This window comes from Pinus tabuliformis, chromosome 2_2 (genome assembly GCF_031772625.1).
Source record: "Pinus tabuliformis cultivar Carrire ecotype Pingquan chromosome 2_2, CPIR1, whole genome shotgun sequence".
Lineage (NCBI taxonomy): Eukaryota > Viridiplantae > Streptophyta > Pinopsida > Pinales > Pinaceae > Pinus > Pinus tabuliformis.
In genome coordinates, this window is record NC_142300.1 from 1,133,641,712 (window position 1) to 1,133,653,346 (window position 11,635).

Consider the following 11,635-nt stretch of genomic DNA (forward strand, 5'->3'; position numbering starts at 1 on the left):
ACAACCATCGAAAGCAAAGCAACTTTCAATAATAATCGAACATACATGCAATACCCGAAGCATATGTTTACATATTACAGCGCGGCAAATAGCACATCAATCTATGCGAATCCTGCGCACTGCCGAAGCCGATGACTTATTGTTATCAGAAATATATTGAGGCCAAACCTCCATCAATAAATAAAGCTAAGTTTTTGTCAAATAAGACTTCACACTCTGTTGCTCAAATTCAGAGTTGATTTTTCATGAATCAGACTCCAAAAATGAAATAATTTCCAATCACTCTCATGCATTTTACAGCTCACACAACACAAGCCATTCATGATCTTTGGATGGATTACACGATGCTATATATGTTAAAGTTTATAGACTATATACGATTAAACAGAAGAGGTCATGGGCCTGCTTCGTTTCTGAGGCTAGGCTGTCGTTGTAAAGATGTGGGTATTTTTGTAGAAGAATATTTTCCTCCGATTAATCCAACACGAATGAGTAAAATATAGAAGATCTTTGTTCCAGACAAAATAATAAGAAATGACTCCAGCGTTCTCTGCTCACAGATGCAAATAACCAGAGGTCAACATAAAAGGAATTATGGAATGGCTTAGCTCATGAGAGAAAGCAAGAGATTATGAAAAAACTTAGTTCTTAGTACATACCAGTTTTGTGTTTCTGCCACCGATATGGATTTCTTTGCATGCTAACCTGCAGTTTTTGTGAGAGAAAAACAAGATGAGTTCACCTTCATTCTATAGATAATCTAGATTAAAAATTGTTTTCAATTCATATATACTATACTTATGAATTCATATGTTTATGTGTTCGTAGAGATATCATATACCCCATGGCGAGAAGAGTGAGGGCACAAGCTGTCATGGCCGATGCAACACTGGAAACGAAGCTCGCAGCAGTCCAAACCCGGATGTGATGGATTCCTGATAGACATGCACCACCTCCCACGACAGCGGCTATCAAGGAAAAAATAACCACGAATCCAGTCGCTTCATTCCCCATTGGAAAGTAAATTGGAGAAAACCCTACAGGAGGAGTGCCTCCAGGACCTGCAAGTTTTCGCCATGCAATCCATTAGTTCAACACTCCATAACATAGAACTCTATCAAATTATTATTACATATCGCTTCATAAAAATATGCGGGTTTTGGTTAGAAATGACTTACCGGTAGAGTAAGTGTGGTCGACGGCTTTGTTGAGAGCCCATCCAGCAATAGCAGCCACAATCACATACATGCAGAAATTCAACAGCAGGAGGAACCCTGCGATAAACTTCACCATTCCAAACGCCATAATAATATATATCGAGCTTAAAATGAACCAACAGAGAGGGTAAATTTGCAGAGGTGCAGACGAAACTGACAACAATGGTCGATGGAGAGATACCGAAATTGATTAAATAGTAAAGCACGCTACTTGTGTATAAGAATTCATTCCAGTGAAAACTGCGTAAAGATCAAGAACTCTGCAGAACATCCTGCAACTTCAACGCTCCCAGAAACTTCTCCAGATTTCGTATGAGGACATAGCTGACGTATTTAAGGATGGAAAAAAAAGAGTCGGCCGCCACCTGTCAGGACAGTTAGAAAACAAGAGAACTTACGTGTCATACACTAATATTCTTGGTTCCAAACACAGCGATTTCTTTACCCCAAACCAGAGTGGAGGGATGAAAATAGGGAAATTTAACCTAATGGCGGTAGTGTGTAAATACTTGATGTGAATTCTGTTAAAATTGGGTTATGAATAAGCCTCTATTCAATAGTTTCGCACCTCTCTGATTTGACGGTAGAGTTCAAAATGAAAATGAAAAATGTTTCATCTGATATGGGCATAGATCTGCACAAACAATGAGACTTTTTGTATTACAATAAAGAACATAAAATGTATTGTGGGTGTTACAGGCCTCTGTCTCTCCAGCAAACATAACCTAGTTTTCTGGTCTGTTTTCGTTGGAAAGGATTCTCAATAATAAACCAAAACACCTCAGCATCATTAGAAGCTGCTGGGAAGCCATGATTCATATCATGTAAATCAATTGAATATACCGAAACTTGCAACCTTTTATCCGCTGTTTAGGTTACGCCTTTGCTGCCCTCCATGTGTACATTCCAAAGCAAACTCTTAGCAAACAGTTGGATTGTGTCTAGCTGTTTCCTTAATCCCTGACATCTCAATTGTAATGTAGTCGCTTTCTGCTCACAACCCACACTACGCATATTATATATTTTGAACATTTGTTTCTGACTTGTGTCTGAATCTTTTTGAATATTTTTTGTTTATATTTTTGAATCACGGGTATCTGCATAAGTAAGATAGCACGAACTTCCTCGTTTCCCTCATGATGCGGCCCATCATCCATGACTTGGTTGTTGGTGGCAAGAGGACTGAATAAACTTGCAATTATTTTTATGCTAGTTTAGGTATTCACTATCTATTACAGTTGTGTGACAATTATAACCCCATGTGTGATGTTTATATATATAATTAATAGTAAGCTAAAATTATTCAAATTTTATGGTGGGTGTTTTCACTATCATTCTAAAACTCTTAATAGTCACTCTTTTAATAATTTAGGGGAAGATTTGATATTATTGAAATTTACGATATTTCTATTGTTGTATTATATTTGGTGTATGGGTTAATTAATTTAGTTAATTGGTTTATCATTTAAAATAGATTTTTCTTATTTTTTTATTTATTTTGATATACTAAGGGGGAAAACATTGTTATTAGGTGTTGGTAAGGTTTAATGTAGAGACATAATCTACTTTGGTAGCTTAGAGTTTAGAATTATTTAGAGCTTGTTTAAGATTTTAAATAGTTTTTTTTGGAATTAATGTTTTGTGGACAAAGTTCACAACCTTTATATGTTATTCCATAAATGGAGAGTTTTCCAATAGTCTTATGGTAACAAGAATTAAAGTTCATATGTGAAAGTTATGTCTCTCACACATTGACATATCCTTTTGACCACTATGATATTGAGTGAATGTCACATTGGGTCACATTATTCACACATGTGGAGCTTATTATAGGTGGACATTCAAGAAGATTTTAGAGGGTCCAAAACCTTAACATAATTGGGTATTGAGCCATGTTAAAACCCAAAACCTAACCCTAGATGGTTATTAGGGCATATTAAATTGAGCTACTAAGATAACAAGGGTTTTCAGCCTTATTGATTTATTTTTCCATACTTGAGCAAAACATCTATAAGTGGGATATTGAAGAATAATATAGAAATTAGAAGTCCTTGTAGTAGCCATATGGATGACAATGTTCATGGTAATTCCATAATTCCATAAACTTGTAAGATGCTTTGTGACAAATTATTTTAGTGGAATAACAATGATATTTTACATATCATGTGAATATTAAAATAACTTTTTTGGGGTTTTTGTGGGAAATTCTAATATCTAGTTAGTGGTGTAAGATAAACGTTCGAAAAATATATTTGTGGTAGATGAGTATAATATCAATTTAGAGGATGAGTTGAAAGATATGACATCTAGAGTTGAATCGAAAGAACTGCAAGAAGGGTGCCAAGAAGAACTTGTTAGATGTGGATTCAAGCATCTAAGTAGAGAGGAACAACGATGAAGAAGAAAGGATTGTTTACACTATAGATTAGAAAGAAGTGAATGTTAGTAGCCTCCATCCCAATCAAGACAAGAAGATGACTAAACTCTTCTATATTGAGGTCCAAATCAAGAAGAATAAGATTGCTATTCTATATGATCCTATTTCATAAACCAACCTCATAACAGAAGAGATAGTTATGAAGTTTGTATTGAAAGTTCATGACCATCTTCACCCATATCCATGACGATAGGTAAATAAAGATGAAGAGTCATTCTTACTAAATTATTAAATGAATGTAGATGTGGTACCAATTGATTTGTGTGGTGCAGTGTTTGGAAGCCCCTATATGTACATAAAGGACACAATCTTCATAAGGTGGCAAACACGTATTGTACTATTAAGACTCGGAGCTCTTTCATCATTAGTTCACATAGAAACAAATCCAATATCTCTTTGCTAAATGGTAACCAAGATGAGACATTGATTAATGCAAATAGGACATTTGTATTACTTTTTTAAGAGAGAATTAGCTAGAAAATGAATTAGTACAGGTAATTTCATCTCTAGATGATGTTGGAGGATGTTTTGTTAACACATGGATAAGTGTTCTAGGAATACTTACAACCTAGGAGGGAAGTAGAGCATGATATTTTTTTTTTCCAAAATCAACATTGTAAAACATTGACTTGTATAGATGGTGTATCCTAAAAGTGTTGAAGTGATGAAATATTTGCATCGACTACTAGAGTAGGGAATAAATTGATATAGAAACTAACCTTATGTGTTAACAATTACCATAGTACTAAAAAATTAAAATACTGGAAACTGTGCATCAACTATTGATACATTGTAGGTGTGGCAACCTCGTTTAAAAAAAAAGGAAAATAAATCAAACTTTTCAATTGATTGCCATATTTCACGTGTAAATATCCCTTATTACTCATTTACGCCAATCCTCCTTATTTCCCTTTTAAACCTTTTTATGATTAAAATCCCTTAAACCAAGCATTAGATCTACCCTTATTAAAAAAGGCTAGTTGGGGGTTAAATAAACCACCAAAGGAAATATACCTAAATCACCAAATTGAATGAAGGACTGATATCCAGCCTGGACTTTTTCAAATGGGCCCTCCCACGTGAGGTTTAGAATCTAAGTTACTCGTGGGAATTTCTTTAAATGAAAATAAATCAAGGGTCGAACTCCTAGACTTTTGACTATAGGGCCGCCAACTCAGCAATATCCTATTGTCAACCTAGAAATCTCCTACTATTTGGATAAGTTTCCTTTTATAAACTTACAATAATAACAAAATACAACAGAAAATGGGTAATATATGAAACAATGAGCTAACTATGGACGTAAACAATAACAAGAGTGTGTAGATTGTGGTCATGGATGACTTTATGTCAATTATGAAAGAAAGAGGAGACAATTGAATACACAACTATGACTACCAATCTTATAAAAAAACATAAAAAGTCACACAGAGTAGAAATAAAATTTGTAGCATGTAAAAGCATAGATTTTAATAAAAATAAAATACTTTGTTTCAACAACAAGCTACAAGTGAGTTTCCACCACTACAGGGAAGTTGTCGCAACTGTAACAAGGAAACATGGGAGTTTCCACTACTAGAATATGGGAGTTGTCACAACATACTTTCAACAATGATCCTCTACAACTATGTTACAGAAACTAACAGCTTGAGATAATAAACCACTCTATGAAGCTACTTTGTCTGTGCATCCATATTTATACAAAAGTTCAAGTTAGTTAATTGGATTTAAAATTTATTTTTTTCCCTTCATATTTCAATTATTTGTGGAGGTAACCACCCCTTCAATCTTTTAGTAATGAAATTTGTGCATCGTGGTTGAATTATACCTATGAAATGTAGTAACCACACACCATATCTATTTGATCCACCAATCTCATAGAGTTGGATGACCAAAGTTTAATGATTAGGTCATCAAGAATGAGTCTCTAGATATGGTTCATAATTATATGTTTCTACATTCCCTATAGCAAATTGGAGTTTGAGATATGTCCATGGAACTCACCTTCTATTAATGTAATCGCTAAAATCATTAGTTGAGTAGATGCCTTGTCTAAATAGCCCCAAGGCTTAGGACTCATCCAATGTTTTATTGGAAAAAAGAATTAATGGAGAGCACTTTGAGGGTTAATACTTGAAAGAGATAATTTCAAAAGGGAGACTCTTTCCAAGAAAAGAACGGTTCAATTAATTGTTGATTCTTCCAAATATCTAAATAATATATGTGCCTAAACATTAACCCTATAGGGAGTAAGTAATAATTCTATAGAGACATTGCTTGCCAAACATATTTTCCTCATAATAACCATTAAATTAAGTAATATATAAAACCCACCTTCTACTCTTCATTTCCTTCCACCACTTAATTTATCCACTTAACACAAATATCTTGGGTTTGAACTTAGATTTCATAATAATACCCATTCCACCAAACTTTTAATATAAATTATAGTTGGCCTAATTGAACCAAAGTTGATAACCATATTTGACCTAGAGAAAGTGTCAAACAACATTCACAAGGAAATTATAGCTTGTGCGATGTGGAACCAAATGGGAGGAAGAGCACATATGGGTCACTACCTGCACTTTGGTGTGTGATTGGATTTTTGGCTAACCTAGTTATAGGTTTGGTGATCCAGTTATTAATGTTTTTCTCACTCACTAGACAACCATTTCCTTAAGGACCTCTAGAGAGGCCTTGAAAGCAAAATAATACCCAATAATTTTGAAATCTAACACAGTTGAATCTAAGTCCATTTCTAGGATGAGATCCACTCAAGCATGTGGAGTGAGCTCTTCTTGTAGTATTTACATTTTGGCCCACTAGATGTTAGAGCTAGAAGCTATAAAAACATATTCAAATATTCCATAGTGTGATACCAAGATTGTTTATCCTCTACAGTAGTTAGAAAAGAATTATTAAAAAAAACCCAATTCATTAACTAGACAACATATGGTGTAGGGAAAGGAATTCCTTAAATATATTTGAAGTTGAATTTGAGGTTAAGAAGATACCATATTTCTTACAAATAAAAAAAATAAAAAATAAAAACAATGTTGTTGCTAATTAGAATCCACTTTTATTGGCCTTGGAAAATCCAATAACATCCAGTTTATATAACTTTTGATTGATAGATAGGGTGAGGTCTATACAAATACAGTTTCCACACTAGCGAGGTATGAAGGCCCAAGCCCTAGATATTTGAGAATAGCCACAATCAAGGGCTACTCAACTTAGTCATATATGATTTCAAATTTCAACTTGTTGGAAAATGTATCTAAGCCAGAAGTCCAGGTCCGTTCCATACATTTCTAAATAGCATTGGTGTTTTTGAATCTCCCCTAAGTAAAGCTAGCTTACATTTCCCTAACAGTCATGGGAAGAATTTTCTTTAGCCTTATGGATCTAGATTTTCCAAAGATTTGGTAGTATGCAACAGTCTCAAGGTTGCCAACTTTTCAAATGAATCAAAATATGACCTTGCTTAATTCCTTCCCCAAGGGATGATGATCCAGGTGGATATTGGTGGCCAACTTCCAATTCTACCTAGACACCCCAGTCAGTTTCATCTATTTCCTTAATTGTAGCACATTTACTATTTTTGGTAGTTTTTCAGGTCCTAAACTTCCGGAGCCGTTTTGAGACCCTCAATGACGTTTTTTGGCAGAAATCATCTAGCAATTGTTATAGCATTCAATGTTGTAGTCCTCAGAGATATCTTTCCAACGAGGTATCATACGCGTCAAACGAAGATAATATGACCAAGTTACCACCCCGGGAAGTTGGTTGCCCAACTAACCCCAATGGGGCCCATAAACTCTTGGTGTTACACCTCCTCGGGTTAGGGTTTTGGTTGTTTAGGGTTTTCCCTTATTGTGCAATAATAAAAAGGCCCTTAAGCCTCATTGTAACACAGTTGAGAGGCATGTAGCCACCACATCTCTTCTCAGAGATAAGCTACCATCGCCTAAGCTATATTATTTCCATTTTGTTTGTAAGCATAGTTCAATATTTTTCTATTAATGAAATGAAGCGTTTTTTTGTTACATCTCTATATTTATGATTATATATGTAAGTTGTTTCATTCTTGTTTAAGTTCGAATCAGTGGTATCAGAGCGGTCTTCTCTTTCTCCGTTTTTCTTTGCACGTCCCCAACAAGGCCAAGGTATAAGGAGTTAGGGATCGGTCTGGTTGAACCATTGCAGGAAAAACCTCTCAAAACCCAACAACGTCCCATGGCGGAAGAAAAGAAAGATGACAGGGTAGGAAATCCTTTCAAAATGTTGCTCGAGGAAGCCCTCAAGTGACAAAGGGATGCGATGATGGATAACTTTGCCCAGATCCTTTGACGGCTACCCACAGCTGATGCATATTCATCCAGAAGCCACTTTGGAGGTGCCACTCCTTTTAAGGTACATGTTAACTTTGATATTCCCATATTCGAAGACCTGATAGATGCAAACATCGTAGATAAATGGTTAAATCTATTGGAAGGATATTTTTCAGTTCATGACTTTTCCAATCGGGAAAAGATTACGTTTTCACTTCTCAAAGCCGCCCCACACGTCAAGGACTGGTGGGAAACCTACTGTGAACAAAAGGATGAGAGTGAACCCTCATTTTTTTTCTTCTACACCCACTTGAAATTCTTTCCGAGATGCCATCAAGGAACAATATTGCCTTGTTGTGAGCTATGAAGATAAATACATAAAATGGACCATGCTACGACAGGGAAGGGACAAAGATGTGACGGAGTTCACAAATCCTTTCCATACCCTTCGCATGAAGCTGTGTATCAAGGATACTGAGCAGAATTTTGTGCCCAACTACCATGGCTATCTACACAAGTACATCCAGGACGAGATGGATTTCCTGGAACTTTCCTCACTCAACATGGCGTAGCAATACGCTGTAATGATTGAACAAAATTTTAGATAGAAGAATTAAGACTTTGGATCTATGAATCCAAAGAAAGGAAAATGTGCCCCCAAACCACATAAAAAGGGACTAAGCCAAGGTGGGGCTACCGAGGAAAACCCGCCAACGCTGCAAGCAAAGAACAACACCACGAAAATGAGGAAGGACACAGGAAAATGGTGTGAGTTCCATAAGAGCTCCAATCACAATACAAGTGAATGTCAGGCCAAGCAGTCATTGGTGGCCGATCTGAAGCCTTCTGAATCAGACGCAGGTTCCGACTTTGAATCAAAACCTGATAAGGGGACTAACCAAGGGAATAAGATCATTGATGCAGAACCTAGTGCCATCGTGGCCACCACAAAGATCCAGAAAATTGAGCCTAAAGATCTAGACGAGGGGGAACGCCTCTTCCACTCACATATGTGGGTGAAGGGTTCTCCATTGCAGTTCATTGTCGACAACAGGAACCAAAAGAACCTCATTTCAGCAGAAGTTGTGAAGTGGCTAGTCCTAAATACTACTGCAAATCGACAACCGTACACCATCGAGTGGCTTCACCAAGGATGAGATCTTGGCATCAGCCAATAATGACTCCTTCCCTATAGCATCAAGCCCTTCACAGATGAGGTACTATGTGACGTTGCCCCTCTTGAATTTTCTGATGTATTGTTAGAACAACCATAGTTGTGGAAGCGACATGTTTTATATGAGTCTAGACCTCGCTTTGTGATTATTACTTTGGGTAATAATTTGTATAGGATACTGGAGGTAGCCCCACGTACCACCATCTCTTTGATCACTGCAAAGCAATTTAGTAAGATCATTTCCCATACTAGGAAATTCCTTTTCCTTATGATTCGCCCCCAAGGCAAGAAGAAGGTTGTGGCCACAACTTCTAGGCAAGGATCCTTTTCACAACAGTAGCAGATGGACATGGTCATGGAGGCATACAGGGACATTTTCCCCCACTCGTAGGGGTACCTCTGCACTGTCAAGTCAAGAACTCCATCTATATGACCCCGAGCACGTTGCTGCCCACTGGACCGATCTATCGACACTATGTTTTAGAGAATGACGAGATCAAGAGGAAGACTTAGGAACTACTATAGAAAGCGCACATTAGGCCAAGCTCATCACCCTGTGGGAGACCGATTGTATTGGTACAGAAGAAGCATGGGACTAGGAGGCTCTGTATTGAGTATCAGGCGCTAAACAAGATCACTCTCTAGAATAGGTACCCAGTCTTGTGGATGGATGACCTTCTAGACCAGCTCAAGGGGACCAAATATTTTAGCAAGATTGACATGAAGTCAGGTTATCACCAGGTGCCTATCGAACCCTCTGATGTGTACAAGATTGCCTTCAAATCCAAGGAGGGCCTTTTCCAATGGTTGGTCATGTCGTTTGGATTAACGAATGCCCCTGCAGCCTTCATGAGACTGATGGAAGACATCTTACATCCCTTCACCAATGCATTCATGGTGGTGTATTTAAATGACATCTTATCTTCAACCAGAGTTGGGAAGAGCACCTCTACCATATTTGATAGGTCCTTCAAACCCTTCAACAACACAAGCTCTGTGCTAACTTGGAGAAATGGACCTTTGGCTTGACTGAGGTTCAATATCTGGAGTACATCATTGATGAGTAGGGTTTACATGTGGACCCCTCCAAGATCCAAGTCATTTGGGATTGGCTAGCCCCAACCACTCTAACAGAGCTCCACAGCTTTTTTGGTTTTTCCAATTTCTACCATAGGTTTGTGATGGGGTTCTCTCATATCACTTGGCCTCTAATTCAAGTCACCAAGGGTGGATCGAAAGCAAAGTTCTTTTCTTCGGAAACCAAACAGCGAGAATTCTTCGAGTTGAATAATCACCTATGTTTTGCACCAGTTCTCACATTACCAGATTTGCAACTACCATTTGAGATTGAGGTAGATGCCTCAACTATGCTATTGGTGCAGTTCTTACTCAACATGAGCATCGAGTGGCTTTCCACAGTGAGACACTTTTAGCCACAGTTTGAAATTACCCCACTTATGACAAAGAAATGTATTCCATTGTGCAGGCCTGCCGACAATGGAAGCATTACATTCTAGGGAAGGAAAAATTTACCCACACAGACCACCGACCTCTACAGTTCATACACACACAAGGGAAGTTGCAAAATGATCACCATTAGAAATGGTCCACCTATCTACAACAATTCCATTTGACCATTAAGTATATGAAGGGCAAAACCAATAATGTCATTGATTGCCTCAGCTGATCATCGATCATGGCACTAATCACTATGCTCGACTCCTGTGGGCATGAGACATCGGGGTGGCCGCATATTTACAAGAGCGATCAAGAATTTGGCTGGATATACCAGAAACTCCTAGAAGGGAAGAAAGTTCCAAATTTTCATCTTTAGGATGCATTGTTATGCCACTTAGGACACATATGTGTTCCTTTAAGTGAGCGTGCCAAGATAATTTTGAAGGCGCACTACAGTCGGGTCGCTGGACATTTCAGAGTAGAGAAAACAATGGCAGTATCACAGAAGTATTTTTATTTGCTGAAACTTCGTCGGGATGTTGGGAAGTATATTAGATCCTGCACTCCCTGCACCATTGCCAAAACACCCATCAAGAACCAAGGCTTGTATACTCCTCTATCTACTCCTAGTCGATCTTGGAACCTGTCTCCATGGATTATATGTCATGCCTTCCTTCTACTAAGCACAAAAAATATTTCATTTTCATGGTCATCGACAGATTCTCTAAGATGACCATCATGGTGGCCTGTAAGAAGAGTATCATAGCAGAGGCCACTAATAAGCTCTTCTTTGAGAGAGTGTGGGTACAATTTGGGATCCCACAGTCTATTATCTCAAATCGGGACAGCATATTCCTAAGTGAATTTTGGTCAGGTCTCTGGTCGATGTTGGATACAAAACTCATTAAGTCCATGACTTTCCATCCCCAAACTGATGGCCAAACAAAGGTTTTCAACATGATGATCGTGCACATTTTGTGCATGTACAAATTGAAGCATGCACGCACATGGGATTAAA

The 11,635-nt window shown here is 37.6% G+C and overlaps 1 protein-coding gene across 1 annotated transcript; it reads right to left on the reverse strand.

Moving 5' to 3' along the window:
• Window positions 1–333: 333 nt before the first annotated feature.
• Window positions 334–1,848, reverse strand: LOC149197381 (membrane protein PM19L-like). The gene is made up of 4 exons (XM_089403901.1): window positions 1,179–1,848; window positions 842–1,061; window positions 660–705; window positions 334–550 (listed from the first exon to the last, which is right to left on the reverse strand). Exons 1-4 carry the CDS (start codon window positions 1,303–1,305, stop codon window positions 395–397), a joined length of 549 nt encoding a protein of 182 aa, XP_089260027.1. The 5' UTR covers window positions 1,306–1,848; the 3' UTR covers window positions 334–394.
• Window positions 1,849–11,635: the final 9,787 nt, after the last annotated feature.